The sequence below is a fragment of the Argopecten irradians genome, chromosome 6 (assembly GCF_041381155.1).
Source record: "Argopecten irradians isolate NY chromosome 6, Ai_NY, whole genome shotgun sequence".
In the NCBI taxonomy this organism is placed as follows: Eukaryota; Metazoa; Mollusca; class Bivalvia; order Pectinida; family Pectinidae; genus Argopecten; species Argopecten irradians.
Window position 1 is genome coordinate 7,193,386 of NC_091139.1, and position 27,460 is coordinate 7,220,845.

A 27,460-nucleotide genomic window follows, 5' to 3' on the forward strand; every position below is an offset into this window, starting at 1 on the left:
AAAACACGCGTTCTTTGTAGTAAAACGTAGTAAAACAAGTCACGTGATTATACAATGTACCTCATTCATGCCATTGGCCGAAATAAATATGGAATTGTATTAGTGGGTAACTAGTGATCACATGAGTGTGTGTTTACTTCCAAATAGAGTGATTTCTCTGACCTGGTATTTATACATACTTTGGCCTTATTTACTCTGTGTTATATGTATATGTTCTGAGCCCTAAAGCAGGTAATAATATATATAAATATAAATTTAGAATTCTACGAATTTAGCCGGGAGTAGCCGATCTTCGCTGATTTTAGATTAGACGGTTAGACCTATTGAATTGGTCAATTCGTATTATATCATTTATTTACAAAACGTGAAAATGGCAGTTTTACAACTCATTTCAGTTCATTATTTGTAGTAAAACAGTGCATATGTGCAAGTCAAATGATAAGCATGCAATATTAATAATATTTTGGAGTCTAAATATTTTCAAATAAATCAATTTCTCCGAAGAAATGGCAAGCAAACTATCACCATATTTGGAAGTAAACACAAAATCACGTGATCACTAGTTACCCATAATACAATTGTATATTCCGGCCAATGGCATGAATGAGGTATAAGCACGTGACTTTTTTTTACTACGTTTGACTACAAAGAACGCATATTTTTACTACGAAAAATAGATGCAGATGTATCGCGAGTTGGGAGTTTAAAACCGCGTTCCTGGAGGATTTTTAAGCCCAAAGTTTGAATCTGACCATTAAGACCGTAACAAAAATTCGTTGTGCCTTTATATAAGTGTATCGAGGCAGAGATTTACATTTAAATCTCTGATCGAGGGATGTAAATATTTATGTAGGCCAAGCTAACAAGTAAAGCTGGTTTCCCAACGTGTATTGTGTACCTGTACTGTGACCTTTATGGCTTTTAAATTACGTAACTGGTTTTTTTCGGGATTCACAAGAAAATACAACATAAAAAAATCTTTTTTTTATTTTATTTTTTTTTATTTTTATTTTCATTCATTCTTTTAATATAGTATAGTACGGTATGTACTACATGGACTTGGTACGAATGCCAATCAACAAAACACACACACAGCTTTGAAACGAATTTTCAACCCACGGTTATATATATATTAATAATTCGTTGTACACTTCCTTAGCTCGGGCTAACAGCTACGTACACGCAGGCTACAGTTTCATGGCCGGGATGTGCAGGATCACATTTTTTTTTTTTTTGAAATCAAATGAATAAAAACTTGAATTAACAAAATCAACGTCGATCTCTGCTGTATGGCTTTTGCTGCATATACACAGTGCTCTATGAAAGGGTGGCCTTTGATTTCCACTTTCAAGACCAGATGTCGACATCTTTTAGTTTAGATGTCGACATCAATAACTGACAAGTCGGTGTCACACCCGAGCATAAACACATTAATCGCCGAGTTACCGACTGTCTACATAAATATCTTGGATTCATTATGTGGGCATGTACATGTGGTAAGTCGACATATTCTTCTGTTTATGTCGACATATTCCGATATGATTTCGACTTAATGCCTTAACGATGTCGACATTATTAAGTCGTAAGTCGGCAAATCGATGGCAGAAATATGCCACCACAAAATTGCAATATTTTTTTAATTTTCGGATTAACGGGCCTTTGAACTATTAGGCCTTAGCGGTTCAAGTGACCTTAAAATTAACAGATGACGATTACTGCGTACTAATCAGACGGCGTGACCAGACCATTATTACACGATTATCATATAATAAACAAATTATTGAAATTCATAGTTCAAAGAAAAATACTTTGACAACTCTCCGTAAAGAAATTGCTATCAAATTTCTTCATCTAGGTACAAACACATGCACACAATTATTTTCATTAGCAATCCAATATGGCGAGTGTTATCCATTGTTTGCGCATGTGTACAGGAAGGCGACAAGTCGACAACTCGACAATACGACAAGTCGACAACACGACAAGGCGACAACACGACAAGTCGACAACTCGACAACACGACAAGTCGACATTTTACCGCGACAACACGAGATTCTGTACGCGCTAATTAGCGTGTTTGAAATGTCGACTTGTCGTGTTGTCGACTTGTCGTCTTGTCGTGTTGTCGACTTGTCGCGGTTCGAAAACGCGACTAGTCGACATTTTAACTGATAAATCTCGGGTTGTCGCAGTTTGAGACCGCGACAACTCGACAAGGCGACAACACGACAAGGCGACAACACAACAACACCATAGACGTGGCTTGATTATCATGAGTTGCATTGACTCGACAAGGGGAAAAAACGATGTTTGACAGTCACTCGACTCTCTTTTGTTACGTGAAATAAACACAAGGACTAGAAACGGTTACATGCAGAATTTTTATTATGGTTTAGAAACAAAGCACTGGTAATGCATAGGATTAAAAAGGAAAACAATATGTAAAAATTGACTATACAAACACATAACATTACAATGCAACAATTACAAACATTTCATTACAATATTACAATATACAAACTGAAATACATTACAAACAATATTAAAATGTGACAATACACATGTACAAATACAACATTATAATGGGTCAATATACAACATTTCAATGTGACAATGTACAAATGCAACATTACAATGTACAAATAACACATTTTAAACAATGTGACAATATACAAATACAATGTTGCATTATACTAAGCACTAAGGGTAGATAACTACGTGTGGTATCACATCTCTCTCCAGAGGACGCTGTAGTTGGCCGTAGACATCCTGGCTAGCTCATCAGTTTAAGTGCTCCTCCCGGAAGTTGCTGGCATCTCCAAGTCTGGCTCTCCGGCTCCAAAGGAAGTGAGGACAAGGGCAGATAAACCCTGTACTTGGCGATGCTTGGTGGATCTGTACTGGTCAAACATCCTCCGGACCACCCTGGATGATGGACTTAAGGGTCAAAAGGTGGAGGCCAAGGCTGTGGGCATCGTTCAGTGTGGTGGAGAAGAAAAGTTGGCGGTCAAGACGAATCAAATGGTCATCTGGAATGAAGATATACAATTGTATTACACATTTCATTAGAAAATACATCAAAGTACATCTATCACAGACAATCATGACGGGAAGATGGACTACAGAAAATTGATTAATTACATTAAAGTGACAATTTTTTGTGACGATTTGTGACTATTTCAAGAAGAAAAACAAAAAGTGAGCAATAAACGTTGTTAATTAGCTATGTTACATGATTGTTCAAAATTCATACACTGTTAGTTTGTTTAATAAACTTGACCTTGAAAAATATGTATAACGGCTGGTTTTTGGATAGGAACTTCCTCTAAAAACAGAACAGGGGACACTTTTCGAATTTCTGTAAAAATACTCAAAACAACATTATTGATTGAATTAATATGAATTAAACTGTTACAGCACACTGAACCATCAAAATGGTTATAAAACATTGAACTATATGATGACTTCTATTAAGTTGACAGATAATTAGAATACGACTGTACAAAAATGTTTGAATTTGTTTCTAATATACATGTATTGTTACACTAAAACAATAAACAAATAAAAAAAAAAGAACATAAAAACGATGAAATATAACTGACCCTTGCTACATACCTAAGAAGTTGACCTACTTGGTAGCTTTATCGTGGGCTAACAGAAGACTCTGGAGCTTCTGGGCGTAGTACACAACATCAGTAGTGGTCATCTCAGCCATGGTCAGTGTAGAGGTCAATTAGAGGGTACCAAGACAAGTGGCCTTTGATCTTACCCCCATTACCGCCTCTAATTACCTGTACAGTAACACCAAGCCATACCTAGACAAGTGACCTTTGATCTTACCCCCATTACCGCCTCTAATTACCTGTACAGTAACACCAAGCCATACCTAGACAAGTGACCTTTGATTTTACCTAACCCCTTTCCCCCTAAATTACCCGTACAGTAGCACCAAGACATACTTGGAAAAGTGACCTTTGATCTGACCCCCATTACCGCCTCTAATTATCTGTACAGTAACGCCAAGCCATACCTGGACCAGTGACCTTTTGATTTTACCCCCATTGCCGCCTCTAGTTACCTTTACAGTAACACCAAGCCATACCTAGACAATTGACCTTTGATTGTACCCCCATTACCGCCTCTAATTACCTGTACTGTAATACCAAGCCATACCTGGACACGTGACCTTTGATCTTACCCCCATTACCGCCTCTAATTACCTGTACAGTAACACCAAGCCATACCTGGACCAGTGACCTTTTGATCTTACCCCCATTGCCGCCTCTAGTTACCTTTACAGTAACACCAAGCCATACATGGACAAGTGACCTTTGATCTTACTTTCCTTAACACCTTTAATTATCTGGACAGTAACAACAATCCATCCAAAGACAAAATTACCGCCTCTAATTACCGGTACAGTAACACCAAGCCATACAAAGACAAATGACCTTTGATCTATAATTACCGCCCGATTCACTTTGATCTTTAAACCGTTATGAAAATCTCCTCACATTTAGCGTTACTATTCAAGTATTTACGTTCCACATTAAATAGGGGAGGGACTAAATTTCCAGCCAATGAAATTACTGGATGAATGCAGCCAATCAAAATTAAGAAGGGTCTATAAAAAGAACGGCCTTGAATTGAGAAATTACTCCTGCTCTGGAACCCATCAGCACTACTACCCTCTGATTGACCTCTACACTGACCATGGCTGAGATGACCACTACCGATGTTGTGTACTACGCCCAGAAGCTCCAGAGTCTTCTGTTAGCTCACGACAAAGCTACCAAGCAGGTCAACTTCCTAGGTATGTATCAAGGGTCAGCTATATTTCATCGTTTATTATTGTTTTATTATTATTTTTATGTAAAAGTACATGTTTATCAAGAAACAATTATCTTTTTTTGCACAGTCTTGTTCTGTTTGTCTTTCAGTTTAAAGGAACTCGACATCTAATTCATCATAACATTTTCACGGTTAATTTTGCTGTAACTGTTTAATTATGATATTAATTAAAAACAGTGATTAACTCGATGATGATTTTTACATAATATTTTACAGAAATTAGAATAAAAGTTTCCGCTGTCCTGTTTTAAGCCGAATTTTCGATCCGAAAACCAAGCATAATACCTATTTCACAAGGTAAAGTATAAAAAAAAAACAATAGTGTAGGAATTTTGAACAATCTTTTAAAATTGGGAATGAACAACCTTTCTTGCTCACTTCTTGTTTCTTCTTGAAATAGTCACAGATCGTAACAAAATCGTGTTACTTTTAATGTCATTAATTCATTTTCCGTAATCAATATTTCTGTCATGATTGTCTGTGATAGGCCTATGTACAGCTTTGGTGTATTTTCTAATGAAATGTGTAATAAAATGTTATATCTTCATTCCAGATGACCATTTGATTCGTCTTGACCGCCAACTTTTCTTCTCTACACTGGACGGTGCCCACAGCCTTGGTCTTCACCTACTGACCCGTAAGTCCATCATCCAGGGTGTCCGGAGGATGTTTGACCAGTACAGATCCACCAAGCATCGACAGGTACAGGAGTTGTCTGCCCTTGTCCTCACTTCCCTGGGAGCCGGAGAACCAGACTTGGAGATACCAGCCACTTCCGGGAGGAGCACGGAAACTGATGAGCTAGCCAGGATGTCTACGGCCAACTACAGCGTCCTCTGGAGGGAGATGTGATACCACACCGAGTTATCTACCCTTAGTGCTTTGTACATTGTCACATTGTAATGTTGTATTTGTATAGTGTCACATTGTAATGTTGTATTTGTATAGTGTAATGTTTTATTTGTACATTGTAATGTTAATTGTTATTTTGTATTTGTATGTTGTCACATTGTAATATTGTGTTTGTATGCATTGTAATGTTTTATTTGTATATTGTCACAATGTAATGTTGTATTTGTATATTGTCACATTGTAATGTTGTATTTGTATATTGTCACATTGTAATGTTGTATTTGTTTATTGTCACATTGTAATGTTGTATTTGTTTATTGTCACATTGTAATGTTGTATTTGTTTATTGTCACATTGTAATGTTGTATTTGTTTATTGTCACATTGTAATGTTGTATTTGTATATTGTCAAATTGTAATGTTGTATTTGTTTATTGTCACATTGTAATGTTGTGTTTGTATATTGTCACATTGTAATGTTGTATTTGTATATTGTCACATTGTAATGTTGTATTTGTATATTGTCACATTGTAATGTTGTGTTTGTATATTGTCACATTGTAATGTTGTATTTGTATATTGTCACATTGTAATGTTGTATTTGTTTATTGTCACATTGTAATGTTGTGTTTGTATATTGTCACATTGTAATGTTGTATTTGTTTATTGTCACATTGTAATGTTGTATTTGTTTATTGTCACATTGTAATGTTGTATTTGTTTATTGTCACATTGTAATGTTGTATTTGTTTATTGTCACATTGTAATGTTGTATTTGTTTATTGTCACATTGTAATGTTGTATTTGTTTATTGTCACATTGTAATGCTGTATACTGACATATTGCAATGTTGTTTGTATACTTTCACATTGTAATATCGTGTTTATATATTGTCACATTTTTATACATTACCAGTGCTACAGTGCCACAATAAAAATTCTACTTATAAACATGTGTTGTTCTTTTTTTTTTAATTTCATCTCTTTCAAAAGAGAGTCGAGTATACTTTCAAACATCGGTTATTTCCCTTGCCGAGTCAATGCGACTAAGGGGCCCTAACCCATCGCTAGGAATTATGGGTAGGGCCTCCAGACTTACCCACCGCTAGGAATTATGGGTAGGGCCTCCAGGCTAGTCTCAAAACATAACATAGACAAGTGACCTTTGATCATATCCCCATTACCGCCTCTAGTTACCTGTACAGTAACACCAAGCCAAACCTGGACAAGTGACCTATGATTTTACCTAACTTTCCGCCCTTAATTACCCGTACAGTAGCACCAAGACATACCTGGAAAAGTGACCTTTGATCTGACCCCCATTACCGCCTCTAATTATCTGTACAGTAACGCCAAGCCATACCTGGACCAGTGACCTTTTGATCTTACCCCCATTGCCGCCTCTAGTTACCTTTACAGTAACACCAAGCCATACCTAGACAATTGACCTTTGATTTTACCCCCATTACCGCCTCTAATTACCTGTACAGTAACACCAAGCCATACCTGGACATGTGACCTTTGATCTTACCCCCATTACCGCCTCTAATTACCTGTACAGTAACACCAAGCCATACCTGGACAAGTGACCTTTTGATCTTACCCCCATTGCCGCCTCTAGTTACCTGTACAGTAACACCAAGCCATACATGGACAAGTGACCTTTGATCTTACTTTCCTTAACACCTTTAATTATCTGGACAGTAACAACAATCCATCCAAAGACAAAATTACCGCCTCTAATTACCGGTACAGTAACACCAAGCCATACAAAGACAAATGACCTTTGATCTATAATTACCGCCCGATTCACTTTGATCTTTAAACCGTTATGAAAATCTCCTCACATTTAGCGGTACTATTCAAGTAATTACGTTCCACATTAAATAGGGGAGGGACTAAATTTCCAGCCAATGAAATTACTGGATGAATGCAGCCAATCAAAATTAAGAAGGGTCTATAAAAAGAACGGCTTTGAATTGAGAAATTACTCCTGCTCTGGAACCCATCAGCACTACTACCCTCTGATTGACCTCTACACTGACCATGGCTGAGATGACCACTACCGATGTTGTGTACTACGCCCAGAAGCTCCAGAGTCTTCTGTTAGCTCACGACAAAGCTACCAAGCAGGTCAACTTCCTAGGTATGTATCAAGGGTCAGCTATATTTCATCGTTTATTATTGTTTTATTATTATTTTTATGTAAAAGTACATGTTTATCAAGAAACAAATATTTTTTTTGCACAGTCTTGTTCTGTTTGTCTTTCAGTTTAAAGAAACTCGACATCTAATTCAAAGATTTCATAACATGTTCACGGTTAATTTTGCTGTAACTGTTTAATTATGATATTAATTAAAAACAGTGATTAACTCGATGATGATTTTTACATAATATTTTACAGAAATTAGAATAAAAGTTTCCGCTGTCCTGTTTTAAGCCTTTTTCGATCCGAAAACCAAGCATAATACCTATTTCACAAGGTAAAGTATAAAAAAAACAATAGTGTAGGAATTTTGAACAATCTTTTAAAATTGGGAATGAACAACCTTTCTTGCTCACATTTTGTTTCTTCTTGAAATAGTCACAGATCGTAACAAAATCGTGTTACTTGTAATGTCGTTAATTCATATTCCGTAGTCCATCTTTCTATCATGATTGTGATATATGTACAGCTTTGACGTATTTTCTAATGAAATGTTTGATAAAATTTTATATCTTCATTCCAGATGACCATTTGCTTCGTCTTGACCGCCAACTTTTCTTCTCCACACTGGACGATGCCCACAGCCTTGGTCTTCACCTACTGACCCGTAAGTCCATCATCCAGGGTGTCCGGAGGATGTTTGACCAGTACAGATCCACCAAGCATCGACAGGTACAGGAGTTGTCTGCCCTTGTCCTCACTTCCCTGGGAGCCGGAGAACCAGACTTGGAGATGCCAGCCACTTCCGGGAGGAGCACGGAAACTGATGAGCTAGCCATGATGTCTACGGCCAACTACAGCGTCCTCTGGAGGGAGATGTGATACCACACGGAGTTATCTATCCTTAGTGCTTTGTATATTGTAATGTTGTATTTGTATAGTGTAATGTTTTATTTGTACATTGTAATGTTAATTGTTATTTTGTATTTGTATGTTGTCACATTGTAATATTGTGTTTGTATGCATTTGTATTTGTTTAGTGTCACATTGTAATGTTGTATTTGTATATTGTCACATTGTAATGTTGTATTTGTTTATTGTCACATTGTAATGTTGTATTTGTATATTGTCACATTGTAATGTTGTATTTGTATATTGTCACATTGTAATGTTGTGTTTGTATATTGTCACATGTAATGTTGTGTTTGTATATTGTCACATTGTAATGTTGTATTTGTATATTGTCACATTGTAATGTTGTATTTGTTATATTGTCACATTGTAATGTTGTGTTTGTATATTGTCACATTGTAATGTTGTATTTGTATATTGTCACATTGTAATGTTGTATTGTATATTGTCACATTGTAATGTTGTTTTGTATATTGTCACATTGTAATGTTGTATTTGTATATTGTCACATTGTAATGTTGTATTTGTTTATTGTCACATTGTAATGTTGTGTTTTATATTGTCACATTGTAATGTTGTGTTTGTATATTGTCACATTGTAATGTTGTGTTTGTATATTGTCACATTGTAATGTTGTTTTGTATATTGTCACATTGTAATGTTGTATTTGTATATTGTCACATTGTAATGTTGTATTTGTTTATTGTCACATTGTAATGTTGGATTTGTTTATTGTCACATTGTAATGTTGTATTTGTTTATTGTCACATTGTAATGCTGTCTACTTTCATATTGCAATGTTGTTTGTATACTTTCACATTGTAATATCGTGTTTTTATATTGTCATATTTTTATACATTACCAGTGCTACAGTGCCACAATAAAAATTCTACTTATAAACATGTGTTGTTCTTTTTTTTTTCTTTTTTATTTCATCTCTTTCAAAAGAGAGTCGAGTATACTTTCAAACATCGGTTATTTCCCTTGCCGAGTCAATGCGACTAAGGGGCCCTAACCCATCGCTAGGAATTATGGGTAGGGCCTCCAGACTTACCCACCGCTAGGAATTATGGGTAGGGCCTCCAGGCTAGTCTCAAAACATAACATAGACAAGTGACCTTTGATCATATCCCCATTACCGCCTCTAGTTACCTGTACAGTAACACCAAGCCAAACCTGGACAAGTGACCTATGATTTTACTTAACTTTCCGCCCTTAATTACCCGTACAGTAGCACCAAGACATACTTGGAAAAGTGACCTTTGATCTGACCCCCATTACCGCCTCTAATTATCTGTACAGTAACGCCAAGCCATACCTGGACCAGTGACCTTTTGATCTTACCCCCATTGCCGCCTCTAGTTACCTTTACGGTAACACCAAGCCATACCTAGACATGTGACCTTTGATCTTACCCCCATTACCGCCTCTAATTACCTGTACTGTAACACCAAGCCATACCTGGACATGTGACCTTTGATCTTACCCCCATTACCGCCTCTAATTACCTGTACAGTAACACCAAGCCATACCTGGACCAGTGACCTTTGATCTTACCCCCATTGCCGCCTCTAGTTACCTTTACAGTAACACCAAGCCATACCTGGACAAGTGACCTTTGATCTTACTTTCCTTAACACCTCTAATTATCTGGACAGTAACACCAAGCCATACAAAGACAAATGACCTTTGATCTATAATTACCGCCCGATTCACTTTGATCTTTAAACCGTTATGAAAATCTCCTCACATTTAGCGGTACTATTCAAGTAATTACGTTCCACATTAAATAGGGGAGGGACTAAATTTCCAGCCAATGAAATTACTGGATGAATGCAGCCAATCAAAATTAAGAAGGGTCTATAAAAAGAACGGCTTTGAATTGAGAAATTACTCCTGCTCTGGAACCCATCAGCACTACTACCCTCTGATTGACCTCTACACTGACCATGGCTGAGATGACCACTACCGATGTTGTGTACTACGCCCAGAAGCTCCAGAGTCTTCTGTTAGCTCACGACAAAGCTACCAAGCAGGTCAACTTCCTAGGTATGTATCAAGGGTCAGCTATATTTCATCGTTTATTATTGTTTTATTATTATTTTTATGTAAAAGTACATGTTTATCAAGAAACAATTATCTTTTTTTGCACAGTCTTGTTCTGTTTGTCTTTCAGTTTAAAGGAACTCGACATCTAATTCATCATAACATTTTCACGGTTAATTTTGCTGTAACTGTTTAATTATGATATTAATTAAAAACAGTGATTAACTCGATGATGATTTTTACATAATATTTTACAGAAATTAGAATAAAAGTTTCCGCTGTCCTGTTTTAAGCCGAAGTTTCGATCCGAAAACCAAGCATAATACCTATTTCACAAGGTAAAGTATAAAAAAAAACAATAGTGTAGGAATTTTGAACAATCTTTTAAAATTGGGAATGAACAACCTTTCTTGCTCACATTTTGTTTCTTCTTGAAATAGTCACAGATCGTAACAAAATCGTGTTACTTTTAATGTCGTTAATTCATTTTCCGTAATCAATATTTCTGTCATGATTGTCTGTGATAGGCCTATGTACAGCTTTGGTGTATTTTCTAATGAAATGTGTAATAAAATTTTATATCTTCATTCTAGATGACCATTTGATTCGTCTTGACCGCCAACTTTTCTTCTCTACACTGGACGGTGCCCACAGCCTTGGTCTTCACCTACTGACCCGTAAGTCCATCATCCAGGGTGTCCGGAGGATGTTTGACCAGTACAGATCCACCAAGCATCGACAGGTACAGGAGTTGTCTGCCCTTGTCCTCACTTCCCTGGGAGCCAGAGAACCAGACTTGGAGACGCCAGCCACTTCCGGGAGGAGCACGGAAACTGATGAGCTAGCCAGGATGTCTACGGCCAACTACAGCGTCCTCTGGAGGGAGATGTGATACCACACCGAGTTATCTACCCTTAGTGCTTTGTACATTGTCACATTGTAATGTTGTATTTGTATAGTGTCACATTGTAATGTTGTATTTGTACATGTATATTATCACATTGTAATGTTGTATTTGTATATGTATGTTGTCATATTGTAATGTTGTTTGTTATGTATAATTGCTGCTTGTATTTTTAATATTGTTATCAAATGTTTGTTATTGTTGCATTGTAATGTTGTGTTTTTGTATATTTTCTGCCCTTGTCCTTACTTGTTTTACAAATTGTTTTTGTTTATATTCCTATGCATCACCAGTGCTTCGTTCCTCAACTATAATTAAAATTCTGCATATAAAGATTTGTAGTCCTTGTTTTTGCTTCATGTAACAAAAGAGACTAAATTTCAAACGTCGGTTATTTCCCTTGTCGAGTTAACGGGATTCCTGATAATCGAGTCACGTCGCCAAAAATTGCAATAATGGATTATGATATAATTACCGAATAATATAGATATGCTCCGAATTTCCACTATTGCCATTGGCTAAAACATTTTCACATGGCATCACAAAAACAGCGAGTTCCTCAGGGTGGCGTCATATGACCAAAGCTTTTACATTTGCAAAGGAAACTAATTATCTTATATAAAAATTAAGGATATTTGTTGTGCGTAACGTCAACAAAGGTCAATATTTGATTCATGGAAATATGCATTTGAAATGAAGTAGAGAAAGTATACATACAGGCCATGAGAACGTGACCCCTAATGGGATGTTGTTAGACTCTCTCTGAAATTATATGGACACTACTCTATCCATATGAGACAATAATACCATCGGTGTTAGGACATCATAGACATATATACGTTTTTTTAATAATCTTTTCAATTCATCGTTGGTTGGTTGGTTTGCATATACATATTGATCGTTGATGTCAAATCCCTGTGCTCGCTCCTTCTATATAAAGAGTGCCTTTGGTCTATACAATGACCCTACACAAAATTCTCTTACACATGGTCCGTGGTACGGGATTTCGTAGAAGCATTGCCGGATATGACCACACACAAACAACTTCCTTCTCCAATGTCTGATATAAATGGCGTTTCTGACGTACCGGTCGTCTTATCGTACATTTGTTGTACATTTCTACATCGGAAATCTGATTATCAACAATGTCGGTCACAATATTTCTAGGTCTCCTTATTGTTTGTTGTCTTTCTACATGTCATGGGCAGATTACAAATAACATCCATAATAGTCTGGACCCTTCCGCTCGTTCGATATTATCTGATTTAATACACCGTATGGAAAAGCTTGAGCAGCAACATGAAGAGGACAGGGAAATGATTTCGAAACTTTCGAGAAAAGTAGCCGATCTCGAAACGCGCCTCTTTAAGGATACACAGCAAATAGCAGAAATGACCAATAACTTAAACAAACTGACACGAGACAATCAACTGCTACACGAATACATGGACAGGCTCAAGATAGCACTTCCTAGTGACCAGGGGTCAGTACACGGACCAAACGATCGTGCTGATAACTCTACAATACAGCGACCGACTCCAATAGGAAACCGTCTTCCCGGACTCTGGATAGATAAAAATCATACGGAAACAAGAAAGAGGACAGAGAAAAGACAGTCGTCAGGTAACATACATATATTCATTTTTACTATTTATTTTGATTTGTTTTCTTCCTGTTCTCCATTTGATAACCAATATTTAATTAACAACATTAAAAACAAAACCCGATAATGTAATTTTTATAAGTAAGTAATTGCTTTAAAATATTTAATTTGTTCTTATGACTAAAAAACAATACTTTATCATGTACTGTATGCTTCCTCTCCATAACACCGTTACTGGTAAGTTTTTTTAGACTAGCTAGTTGACCTATTGCGATAGCCTTTTATCCGGAAACGTATACCATCCCGTACTTAATCTCCATTGCATTTTGTCAAGGTCATTCGTTAACTCTTGTTCTAAATAACAGCAAATGACAAAATACATAACATTAAACGTGCAGCACATTGGTACAATGAGTTTCCTAAAGTACATATTTTTTGAAATGATTTTCTCGACGTTGTAAACTACTTCTAAATAACCGAAAGACATAGACCTTTTATTTACTTGTAGAATGCTTGATTACAGGGCTACAAAGTCTGTTCATTGGATTGTTGATTTTAACTTTAAATTAATTTTGTTCAAGGCCAAGATAAACTACATGTCTGTTGAATTTTAAAAATAAAAATTGACAAGGCGATAGAGAAGCCTTGAGGTTTGATAGTTTGTGTAAATCATACAAAACGAAATGCGAATGGATGGGTTATCATTCATGGTCATAGGAATCAAAGAGGTAGGGGCTTTAACAATTTGTGTTGTTTCCGTTTGTCTTATCTTTTCCGGACTTTATTTCCTACATACGTTTAGATTTTTTATGATCGTTGGTCGCCCGACCTTGCCCGGCTTCTGTTAAAGCAAATGAGCTTCATACTAAAAAGATCTGGGTCATTTTATATTGTATTAGCTCATCTCATCCGAATGGTCAGGATGACCTATAGCCATCATACTTCGTCTGTCGTCTTTCACAGTAAACTTTTAAATTCAAACGTCTTCTTAGCAACCGAAAGGCATTCATATTGGGCGTCTAGCATGCTTGGATAAAGGGGTTACCAAGTTTGTTCATATGAATGACCTTTATATTCATTCAGGGTCACAAGGATCAAATGACACAATGTAGGCTACAATCTTGAATGACTAACCGTGTACTTCACTTCTAGTATCAGTTGTATTGCATTTATTGTCAGAAGAACGTTAAAACTCAATGAGCCTTTGTTTTCTTATATTACCTAACTACCTGATGTCTGACCAATGAACCTCTACCTGTATTTTCAGGTGCCCCAAACACATCTGTTGCCTTCTACGTCGTTCTCGCTCACGAAATCACCAAGACGAGTCAGAATACTATTATTTTGTTTGAGAAGATAGTGACAAACATTGGTGGTCAGTATAACCAGTACACGGGGGCGTTTACGGTCATCCAATCGGGAGTTTACGTTTTCCACTGGACTGTCAAAACTGACTTCAATTCCTGGGTCATCAGCGAGCTCGTACGGAACGGGGAGGTTTTGGGAACTAATCTGAGCGAACATCCTAATTCCGGATCGGCCATGGCTATAGGTGAACTGGTGAGCGGAGATCGCGTGTGGGTTAGAATATCTTCTGAAGTTAATGGAGCAGAAATACAGCCAATATTTACCACATTCTCCGGATTTCTATTACGCTCCAACTAATCGTATGCATTTTTCATAATGTCTATTCGGAAGACCCTTTAACGTGGTGGGTCTATTACCGGAATAAAGCAGAACACGTTGTAATCTTGATCAGAAACTAGAACGCCTCATGTCTAGGCAACAGACAATGTGTTTGTATGACCTTGACCACTATGCCATCACGTGCACGGATCCAGTGACAAAATGGTCACAATGATAATTAAGTCATATGGCCACTTTTTTGGTGCCCTTGATAGACACACGTATCAAAATGTTTTGTATTCACTAGGATCCATTTTATACTTTCTAAACAACAAAACCTGAATGATTCTTAGTTTCTTAACCATGTGATCGAAAGGGCACCAATTTTTATATGAACAAGTTTGTGTATCTGTAGGCCAGCTATCATGGCTGTGAACTGTGTTATTGTGCCAATATCATTAGCGAAGGTTGCAATTGTCATAAAAATAAAAGTCCACAATAGAAATAATAGTATTATCCAAAAATAGCTATCACTTAACATCAGTTTATATAGTGTGGCCAAAAAACGTCAAATAAAGCATTACAGGAAATATTTGAAATTTATAATTACACGCGTTATTTTTATCAACTGATATACATATGTTGTCATTCATTCTAGTCTTCTTTATCACTGAATCCATCCTGAATGGAATTTTATGAGTCAGAAAATCGGTCAGTACTTCTTCAATGTTCAATACTTTCAACATATTTTACTTATTCAATATGACCTAAACATAGCAACCTTGGAATTAGAATTCGCTATTTCTCAAAAAGAATGCAATGCAAAGGATTTTTTGAACATTTCTCTTGTAAACACCAAGAAGTTAATTTATGCAAATTGTATTTTATTATCAATCGGGAAACAACATGACCTGCATGTGGCTACCATTAATATTTGTTACAATGAACCACTATTTCTCCAATAACTTAAAAGATTTCTCTTAATCTTTATATCCAGCCTCTGTTCCGTTCTAAATATTCATCTTGCATACAAGGGCGAACATGAAACCTAAATGGCAGACAGGCGGCCATCTTGGATTTTAATAATTGAAGTGCATTGGGAAGAGTTGCATTAATAGCCACCAAAAAGGAACCTCAATATGTAATAGAGAAAATCTTTTCATACTTTCAGAGAAATAGGATAACAAGAATTATTGAAGAATACACAGTCTATACATGTAGGAGACAGACCTTGGATGAAAGAAAACTTGAAACTAAAACAATGATGATCTTAAAGCAAAAGTTATTATTAGCACCATAAGAGGGTTTCCAGATCTCAAAATGACATGGGTAAAGAACAATTTACTGTCGATTAGTCCCCCCTCCCCCTTCTGTGACTGTAACGTAATATTTTTACGTGATTTTTGTGACATCATAATTACCGGAAGGTGCTTTACCCATGCCGCTTTTGGAATCTCGAAACCCTGCATTGTCCTGTCATAGACAGTAGGTAAACATAAGCTTAACCAATTTTTTACTAATTGTTTTTATTTTCTGGCATCAATTTTGTTTAACACAAGTCTAATTGTTTTACAATTGTTAGTCCCATAATGAGGATAATGTGCCAACAAAACTTTCTGCCATCAGATACAGAATATATACAAGTGCATTACAAGTCACCAGAGTCCTCTTCACAAAATGTTTTTTCTGGAGTTAAACACTTTAATACCGTTCTGTAATGAAGAGCGAGCGTACTTGAGAAGTAACCCTCCTACATCTACTTTTTCTGTTGTCAGGTCTCTGTAAAACAATAAATACTAATAATGATACAGTGTTAAATATCAACTACAGTCAAGCCTCTTTAATTCAAAATCTACAGGATCATGGAGACACTCTTGAATTATCCTGGCCATTATTCATGTCAAGCAGGTCGGTGATTTTTTTCCAAGATACTCTGGATTTCCTCCAACTCCTAAACCATTAATTATAAGGGGGCTAAAGTCAAAACATTCTTCAATTAGCCTCACTGTACGTAAGATGGTTAAACTAAATAACTGAAAATGACATAGATCAATGTATCTTATACCTATAAGAGTTATCTACCCTTTTCATTATGTATTGAGTGTCGTCAATATACAAGCAAATCATACTTACTCCAAACATAAATATTCACTAGGAAAAGATAGTACACACATATCTGATTTTAGTGTTTTAAGTGTTTATTGCTCATCAGAAGATATACAATTAAGATGTTGGGGATAAATTTAAATCAAAACAAAGTGATGGAAGTTTTTACATTTTGATAACTGTATATGTTACAACAAAAATACTTGCCGAATAAATGGTGATATTTCGTCCAAAGTCCACTTTTCTCTAGTCCTGAATAGTGCTTCAAATCTTTCCCCGACCTCCTCTGGGAGATTTTCAACAGGAAAATACCAAATGACTTGTGGCTTACTGCTCCGATCTATCAGTGCCATACCCTATATATATATCATAATTAAATAACACCATATACAAACAAGTATTAGAACTTTTAAATAGAAATCTATTATCTCCACACTTCACTTATCTCAAAATACGTTTTAAATTTACACTTGAAACTTTTAAGAACAGTATATAAAATCTGCATCATCGATCAACATTTTTTTTCCCTGAATAAATATTAAATGGAATTCTTTTCTGGTTCATCATTTACATCATCAATCATCATACCGGTAGTTACTACAGCTACTAAGTAGAACATCAGATAGCATTAAATCATTAAAGTTAACATAAGGAGTTTGAGGATTTTGTGTACTATACCTCTACTTGGTGTAGGTACGTCTTCATCCCAGTCGGTACACTCTGCTCCCAAACCGACAGGAACTCTTGTAGATTAAACTGTCAAAAACAAAACAAAACGGTATTAATTATGCATACTTTTCTCCCAAACCGAGAGGAACTCTTGCAGATTAAACTGTCAAAAATCAAAACGGTGTTACTTATACAGACTTTTAACCAAAACTTCGGTATATTATACCGTCAAAAACAAGATGGTGTTAAATTACACAAATCGACCTTATTCATAGAGTTTATATACCCCGCTATCAGCACATATTAACTGTAGATAAATATTAATGTTAATATTTCTAAGGAACAGTATATATAACAATATATGTACTAAATATATTTTGTTAAATAGGGGCTATAACTCTGTCAATGTTCCTGATAGCCTTTCCGGTGGATGCTCTTTTTACTGGTTTACATTTGTTGGCTATTATATGGTATCAATCAAAGAAGACAAATTTCTAACAGATATTATTTGTCAGCAGAGGAAGGCGTGCAATCTTGCTACAAAGTCTGAAGAAAATCTGTTAACATTTACAACAGATATTGAATGGAAATACCAAACAAGCTGTTCGAGACCAGAAAAGGAACAGAACAGCAAAACTTTCCTTCAATAATTAGCTTAACCAACATAATATTAGTCCATTCTGCTTTATGAAATAAAACAAAAAGTGTATATGTTACATATAATTGAAATAAAATTCACAAAATTTCATACTTTCCCAGAATTCCGGAGACACAGCTCTGCAAAAAATCTGCAAATTTTGTCTTCATTTAAAGTGTAAAATGCAGTATCTGAAATAGGAAATAAAGCCAAACTGTTGGATAGGATCAAGACTTAGCAGTTATATATATTATAAGACTTATTTATTATAGTTGATATGAAGGAAAGGGTATTCTACCCAATGACCGAGGGTTTTGCAACATTTTGTGATCCCAAGGGTAGAATATCCCTATCCTTCATATCCACTTATGAAAGAGTATTTTTCTTTCATACCTCGACGTTTTATTGCAATTTTACATCTATAATATCCTGCCATTTTGAAATAAATTCGATGAAATCCACGGCTGAAAGTCAATTTTTCATACATGAAAAATTACGTGATATTTTTTTTAACAAAAATTCTGTTGTTCGCATCTTTTATAGTAAAACCAGTCAAGTTTGTGAGAAAAATGTTAAAATTTTACCGAGGAAATAGAAATTTTGTTGATGCTGTGATGTCACAAAGCTTTATTACATGGGTAGCCATGCAATACAGCCACAGGCGGCATGCGTGTATTGCCCTAGACCATGAAAGAATAATGAAAGAATACAACCTACTACACAACATCTTTACATAATGTACGAGTAGACTTGCTTTATAACATTAATATTTATGTCAAGGTCAATAGGTCATATAAGTCAATTGATGCAAAATATAAGTTCATAGATATCAGAAATAGGACTGGTATGATATCATTCAAATCAGATTTTTTTTGTCAGACTGATAGATAAGTATGATGTTCAGACTAGTCAGGGTAAACTTACCTATTTCCATGTGCAAGTCATCATCTTCAGTACTTGTAGGTGAGGATATTTTATCTGCGTAACAATTGATGACATGCTCTATCACAGGCCTGCAATATGAAAGTATTTTTTGTTTTTACTGCTGATCACCTAAAAACCAAATCCTGTGTCTGTAAACCCCAGTGAACTTTCTCATTATCATTCAGGTATATTTTTGTGGTGAGTTTTCTTCTCCTGAATGTATCTGTTTAAAAACTAATCTTGCAAAATATCATAAAATCAGGTTACAATCCATTAGGCATTGAGTGATGACATCCTGTGTTATTTATAAAAAGTATTGTAGAGTTCAGTTACCTAGGGAACAGCTCTTCTAACGTCTGGCAGCAGTCGTCTAAGGGGAGACCACTCTTCAGCCAGTCGTTCTCCTCTGACAGTTGTATTATATGGTTTAGTACTTGGGTCAGGAAATCGAAATGTAACACCCGCCAGTGTCCTACAACAGTGAATCAGAGTGAGGCATCAATCAGATTGTAATCATACAGACATTGCGAAAGTTGAAAAAAATTGATGGACATTCGGACCGACAAGGACTGTAAGTAAGCTGAACCGAACAAGATTTTGCCGGACCGAACATTAATGTGAATTTTTTCAAGTAAACATAACTTCCTACTATTAGTATCCAGGCAGCTGTTTTCTTGATTATCTTATGCAGTTTACGTTTTTGCCAGGTTCAGTACCTGCATAATACTTCAGAGACGCCATTTCTACCGACTTCCGGTACTCAATAATTGCCGGACAGTTGGTCCGGACCGGATTTTAAAATAAACAATCTGAGTCAAAGTATACGGGACATGTCCGTCAGACCGGCAAATTTCTCCATGTCTGATCGTGGTAACTTTTTTTTTATTAAGAAAAAGATTTCAACAGGAACTACTGGCATCATTTTTTTTTTAACTTCATTATTTTGTTTGAATAAGTATACCATTTAACATTTGCATACCTAGGGTAACCAAATGACTCAATACAACGATAGGTTTCATACTTACCTTCTAGGTTACAGGCCTGTAATTTCGTTAGAGCTACTCGGATCTCTGCTTCACTAGCTTGTACTAAATTCAGCAGATCTTGGAAGGTGTACTGACAAAAAGAGCAATCATATTAAAACTCAAATTTCTTTTAAATCAATGGTTTATAAAATCAACCTCTAACCACTATTTACATCATTCCAATACATGACTATCATTTGAGGAAATTTGTTGTGTTTTAAATGCAGTTTGGTTTGATTTTCATTAGTATGTATTTTTTTTCCCAAATAAACTCCTGGAGTACAACTAAGCAAAAGTTATGTGATGGAGTGTAATTGACAAAAAAATCTCTGTTTATACAATTTACCAGCTAACAAAAGATTTCCACAGAAATGGATGTGTCACCTACATAGCAGTTTAAAACATCACAAAAAATAGTATCAAACCCATCCAAGATCTCATTGATGTAAAGCAATATACATATTTTTGGTTGAAATCTGATAATAAATACTAAAGTTATCAGGTGGAAACCACGGATTTATTTATTTTAAAGACGATTTCAAATTCCTGTAACTCTTGCAAATATTGACGGATTTTAACCAGTATCGAACCAATCTGAGATCTCATTCATGTAAAGTAATATACCAAGTTTGGTTGAAATAAATACTTAAAGATGCTCCACTGCTGACAAACTGCATTTTTTCACTATCAAAAACAGGAGCAGACAATTTAGTATTTTTCTTCAGTTACAAAAGTTACTTTAATACTTTACACCATTACCACCATTGAAAAGTTTGAGCTTCTAATTTTAATTCAAGTTAAAAATATGAAAAATAATTGCATCCCGAAAAAATTCCGTAGCACTATATCCTACATGGAATGAAGTAATAATTGCGCATGCACCAAAGGCAAAATAAATTATTTTATGTTATTTTTTTGTGTTAATTAGGCACATGTATACACGATTAAACACCAATTATTGTTCAAATAATAAATATCATTCATGCTCTGTCGGCGGTGGAGCATCTTTAAGTTATCACAAACCGTTTTCCAGCCGCCTGCGACATTGTGATAACTATGTGTTGCCCTTGCTAAAATGCAGGAGACACAAAAAATGATGACTTACTTTCTCATCCATGTGTTCCTCATCTTCTTCACTCTCCTTACCATTGTACATGTTTCTCTCCAGTAACAACTTTAATTTCTTCACCTTTGGTTTACACGGCCGCAGCTCAAAATAATTGTGTAATACAGAAGTCACCTGAAGAAATATTACACAGGGAAATGAATAACATTCATTCCTCATGAAGAGACATTGATATATTATCTAATAATTCCATAGATTTTACTCATAGCTGTACTATGATTCATCTGACAAAAAAATTATCTATCTGTAATTAAAGGCCTGTTACCAATTTACCTGTGTGTAATTGACGACCTTTTACCTGTAATTGATGGACTGTTACCCATTTACCTGCATGTATTTGACAGCCTGTTACCCATATACCTGTGTGTAATTAACGGCCTGTTACATATTAACCTGTGTTTAATTGAGGGCCTGTTACTAATTTACCTGCGTTTAATTGACAGCCTGTTACCTCGTTACCCATTTACCTGTGTTTAATTGACGGCCTGTTACCCATTAACCTGTGTTTAATTGACGGCCTGTTACCCATTTACCTATGTTTAATTGACGGCCTGTTACTAATTTACCTGCGTTTAATTGACGGCCTGTTACCCATTTACCTGTGTTTAATTGACGGCCTGTTACCAATTTACCTGTGTATAATTGATGACCTATTACCAATTTACCTGTGTGTAATTGACAGCCTGTTACCAGTTTACATGTGTGTAATTGACAACCTGTTACCCATTTACCTGTGTGTAATTGATGACCTATTACCTATTTACCTGTGTGTATTTGACAGCCTGTTACACATGTTACACATTACCTGCGTGTAATAAACGGCCTGTTACCCATTTACCTGTGTATAATGACGATCTGTCACCCATTCACCTGTTTGTAATTTGACATCCTGTTCACCATTTAATTACCTGTCTGTACTTGACGATCTGTCCCATTTCTGTCTGTACTTGACGATCTGTTACCATTTACCAGTCTGTAATTGACAACCTGTTCCCCATCATTTACCTGTCTGTAATTGACGATCTGTTCCCCTTTGTCTGGGAGATCCTTACTCCATACCATCTCGGGTAGTAGCAGCATACAGTTGGAAATCTCCGCCTCCTTGATATCATATGTCTTATTGCTGGTACACAGTACAGCACCTTCAGTTTTCTCGCCTCGAATCACAACTCTGTAGATATTTTTAAAAGAAATATGAACACCCAATACATCATTGAGCTGTAGGGCTTTTTTTCAGCCTGATTTGGGGCCGAATTTCGACACCATTCCCCATGGCAAATCTTCTTAATTTTTCCCAATTCAAGCATTAAATTTCCCAAAATCAAAGTTTATTGAAGACTATCCAAAAACATTGCATGAACTTAGTTGGTTAAGGCTTTAAATATTTGTGAATTGGCTTCAGAAAAGTATTTTCATGTTCGATCATCAGTGTTGGGAATCGGTTGAAATTTCATGGTCGATCATCAGTTTTTTTTAACCAATCAATGATTACATAGATTATAATCGATTATTTTATTCCTTGATGTATAAACAAGTCTCATATAAAAAAATTTCTTCAAAGGCTTACGATCGCGAGGCCCTCTGTACTGTATTGTTTTCATGTCGCTTATTTTCTTCACAAATCCTGCTCACCTGAACGTTTATATTACTACGTAGTGCTTATGTGCTCTTCAATTCGTCTAGTAGACGCATAAAATTTGAAATAATACGAGTGGCAACCACATACAAAGGAATGATTTTAACAAGTTGGCTATGATTTTTTTGCATATTGTACTGATCAGCTAATTTTATACGTTGGTTTATCATGGTCTCATAAAATTCCGACGAAACTCGATTACAGGTTTCTTACTCGATTAATTGATCAAATACCTCGACCTAACTATACTCGACGAACTTGATTAATTGGAACACCACTAACATAAACTACACTGGAAATAAAAAGTCTTATTTGTTATGCTTTATTTCATATTTCATAATTTTCCCTAAATCTTGGTTTTGTTGTACATTTTCCAAAATTCAAAGCCACGGGCCCCATTCCCAAAGGAATGAGAAAAGCTCGGAGCTGTATAATGATACCTTTGCAAATTTTAGCGTTTCGATTTACGTTCTAGTAATCTGTAAACTGAAGTATATGCCATATAAAATGTATAGCAGCCTACAGATTATTCTGCTTTTAATCAAATATTAATTTTACTCTAGATCTTTCTAATAAAAATATCTTGTGATGGGAAAAAGATTTCCTCTAGATAATATGATACAAAATTAACGGCAATCGCAGCATTTGAAGTAAATATAAACTTACTCATCGCCAGCATGAAGAGCTGTCAAAACTGACTCATCTACTTCCAACAACTTGACAGCATCATTGTCCAACTCCTCTGAGAAGTAGATGCTCTGGATAGCGGGCTTTACCTCATCTGGGTCGATTTTGGCATATTCCATTACCTGTTTTATATCCTCTAAAGACCTACACAATAGATTATATTATTGTAATATGTGGTCTATAAAGATGCACCACCGCCGACTGAGCATAAAGATATTCATTGACCAATTGGTAAAGTTAAATAAGATGTTTTGGGCAGGTCATGAATCTCAATCTGAATTCTGATAACAACTTCCAATGGCGAGATATTGCCTGATTATTTACACAGTAATATGGGTTCAAAATTGAATACCTGTCGTGAAATAATCATTAATATAAATAAATACGATTTAAAATTGGCACCGACACTTGTCATTGTTTAAAATTACCTCAGATCGCCGCTGTTTACATTGTCCATTTCGGTGTCCATGTTGATGTTGTCAAAATGTAACTCCCGCCAATTTAACCGGAAGTTAGATCGTTAACTAATAAACCAACTGAGTGCCGGACATAGCCGAAACAGAGCCCCGGACACAGTCGAAACTTCACTTCAAACTTCACAAAGTAAACATCATCTATCTGAAAATCTAGCGTCTGAAACTGATATTATGTCTGTGAAATCAAATGATTCACTGATTATTAGTCTAATGTCACACTGCATGTTTTTTTTTTAATTTAGTAAAACTATTCGGATATTATAAGAAAATAAATAAAATCAGCTATAGGCCTACATCAGAAACATATATAAATGTTTCTGCCTACATGTAAGTCTTTTGTATCGATTTTACGTACGTCTTTTACTTGTATTTTACTCCGTACATAAAATGTGATCCTTTTTTATGATTGTAAACAAACGAGCCATAGTAAATATGCTGTAATAAAATACCAGGCACGTGCAGCTACATGTACCATAGACCTTGTACTCCCGTGCATCCACCTCATTTTTGTGGTAAAAACTGAATCGGATACGTTTTTACACAAAATCTATGAGGAATTATCCTTTTAGCTGCATCGCACATTATAGTGCCATTGTATTGAAAATTTGTTATATGGAAAACCAAAGGCAAGTCATGATATATATATGTATAAAATATTTCAATATTTAGAAAGAACGATTTTAGATGCTATATTAATGAAGTAAATTAGTTTAATTCTGGTGGTACATGTATGTTTCTTTCAAGCACAGGTGCATAATATACCAAGGTGTAATCAAAGCTCCCTAAACCCTGATTGGTCTTCCCGTATTTTTACCCTGATGCAAAAATGTAGAATGTTACAGTGTACTGATAATACACTTACATCTATATTTGTCTGTTTCCTCGTTGGTGGATGGATCGGATGTCCCTTAATTATATATAATTGCTAGGTGACTTCTAGACCTCATAGAAGTAATTCCGTGTCTTATGCGGTATGAGTGACTAGTCGGCGGTGAGCTGACAAGTGAGCTTGAAATATGTTAGGTGATGCTGAATCGGTTAGTGAGCTGAGTGGAGTAATGGTGTGGAATTAGATATGAGAGGGTGTCTGATGGTGAGATTAATAGAGAGAGTATGAAGGATAAATGACTAGAAAAATAGACTATTTTGTAGAAAAATAGACTATTTTGAAAATATCGCTGTATCTGTCATCATTGTTGTTGGATATTGTGTTAGATTATGAACATTTATTTATTTACTGATGGTTATCCTAAAGCACGGATTAAATCATATTCTGAATACACCTACCACAATGTCTAGAAATGCAGGGACGGAAATCCTGATATCAAAAGCTGAGTCATAGTCCACTCGTAGAATTTGATCTGGATTCCTAAATTGTTTGAACTGTCCCTGAACAAGTTTGTCTGGAGGGGATTCGACAGGGAATAACAGTTCATCCACATTGTTTCAACCATGACTATGCCCCTTTTAGAATAATAAACTCGAGACAAAATAATGATCAATGTATATACATTGTATATTGATTTTTTAATGTTCGCGATTTTCCAATAATAATTGAAAATGGATATTTTCCATATTCAATGTACACAATGTTTTCGGGAGACTGAGTTACATTGATGTTGGAACATATGTGGCATCAGAGACACCAAGCAACACGCTCCATGCAGTAGAAGTCCCAAAAGAACACGCATTGTAATTGACATTGCAGCCATACAGCTGTGCCCTACTATTTCATGCAGTAAATAGGTTTTACATCGCCTATGGAACTTTGGTATTCATGCTGCACGACAGCGGACAAAAAACAGTTGGCAACGATACGGTGACCATGGAAACCAGCTATAACACTGTTCACAGTGTCTAGTGGAACAGCAGTAGATCGACTGTAGGTGAGCAAAACTACTTTTATAGACCCTACTTATTGTACATAATTTGTTGGTTTTTTTTTTTCAATATAAACTTCACATACGCCTCAATGTTGTGTCAATGTGCAATGGTTGACTTCGTCAAATCTTTCAATTGTTGTTAGATAATCTATTAGTTTTTGCAAAAAAAATAAAAATGGAAAGTGTTAACGATATTTCAGATCAAAGCAGAACTTTTTCAGTAAGCTAGATTTTCACACAGTGAGAGAAACTGATTTTTATACGGAGAGTAAAGTTTTTTTTTTCAATGTTTCTATTATAAAAAGAGACATTTTTTTTTAAATTAAAGAGTAGTTTATGGTCTATATCATCATGGTAATACTACCCACCAGACATTGTAAAGGTACGGTATGTGCCACAATTGGGTGAACTGTTGAACAATCTATCCTTACTTCAGTAATTTAATGAAAACCACATGTTTTGATGAATAAATAATAGCTGTGAAAATCTTTCTACGTCACGGAGAAACATGTATGAAGCTTCAGAAACTTTTGCAACAATATAGAATTTAGCACTTCAATAGATATTGCTTTTTATGCGTTATGTATGTTTAGATAAAACAATTATAAAAGGAAAAGTCGCTCTATAATTACTAGTATCATTGTAAAAATTTGAAATGAAAAGGTAGACCACAACTTAGCTTCATAGTTTGACCTATCCTCGATACTCCGGGGGTTACTATCACTGACATTATATCCACCCCTGGACAACCTCATAGTAAAACTGGAGGCAGATATACTAGATAGTCCAGGGATGGTCATAACGTCAGTGATAGTAACACCTGGAGTATTAAGGATGGTTTTGACCCCGTGCATGTAGTCTCTGTTCCGCATTGTAGACGGACTTATAATGATATTTGGCAATAATGCTAAAATCATTTCGAACTCTTACTCTATGCGTTGTAAGTTTTGTAATTCTTAAAATATTGGTAACCTTTGGTGGTGGATCGCGAGTATGAACATTACGGCATATATATATATATATCACCACAGTCACTACCGTTTAACTACTCTCGTTGTTAGCGATTGGTTGGTTGATTGATGAGAATTATAGATATTGCGATAAATTGGATGATTCAATGAATTAATTGTTCAGTCAATGATGATGAACTGGAATCTTCGTCTGATACAATTCAGGTCAGGTTAATGACAGTTTAAATACAATTTCCAAATTGAGATAAATCTGGTTAAAACTAACATAACAAAATCTTATAGAATTCTGACAGTATTCCATTCTCCACCTACTTGTACAGTTCAAAGAAGATATAGCCACAGGTTTTGCAGAAATGAGAAATGAAAATTTCACTAATCATG

The 27,460-nt window shown here is 35.6% G+C and overlaps 3 protein-coding genes and 1 pseudogene across 3 annotated transcripts; 2 read left to right on the top strand and 2 right to left on the bottom strand.

Annotated features, from left to right (window-relative positions):
• Positions 1-2,594: 2,594 nt before the first annotated feature.
• On the bottom strand, positions 2,595-3,715 carry LOC138326249 (uncharacterized; annotated as a pseudogene).
• A 3,779-nt stretch (positions 3,716-7,494) lies between these two features.
• Positions 7,495-8,764, top strand: LOC138326250 (uncharacterized). Its single transcript, XM_069272371.1, has 2 exons — positions 7,495-7,847; positions 8,432-8,764. The coding sequence occupies exons 1-2, from the start codon at positions 7,748-7,750 to the stop codon at positions 8,728-8,730; spliced, it is 399 nt and encodes a 132-aa protein (XP_069128472.1). The 5' UTR covers positions 7,495-7,747; the 3' UTR covers positions 8,731-8,764.
• Positions 8,765-12,781: 4,017 nt separating this feature from the next.
• Positions 12,782-15,538, top strand: LOC138324851 (complement C1q tumor necrosis factor-related protein 2-like). Its single transcript, XM_069270034.1, has 2 exons — positions 12,782-13,333; positions 14,581-15,538. The coding sequence occupies exons 1-2, from the start codon at positions 12,856-12,858 to the stop codon at positions 14,976-14,978; spliced, it is 876 nt and encodes a 291-aa protein (XP_069126135.1). The 5' UTR covers positions 12,782-12,855; the 3' UTR covers positions 14,979-15,538.
• Positions 15,539-16,320: 782 nt separating this feature from the next.
• LOC138324850 (sister chromatid cohesion protein DCC1-like) lies at positions 16,321-24,386 on the bottom strand. Its single transcript, XM_069270033.1, has 11 exons — positions 24,178-24,386; positions 23,729-23,893; positions 22,432-22,597; positions 21,406-21,540; positions 20,301-20,391; positions 19,609-19,747; positions 19,276-19,364; positions 18,466-18,542; positions 17,724-17,801; positions 17,253-17,401; positions 16,321-16,718 (listed from the first exon to the last, which is right to left on the bottom strand). The coding sequence occupies exons 1-11, from the start codon at positions 24,216-24,218 to the stop codon at positions 16,610-16,612; spliced, it is 1,239 nt and encodes a 412-aa protein (XP_069126134.1). The 5' UTR covers positions 24,219-24,386; the 3' UTR covers positions 16,321-16,609.
• Positions 24,387-27,460: the final 3,074 nt, after the last annotated feature.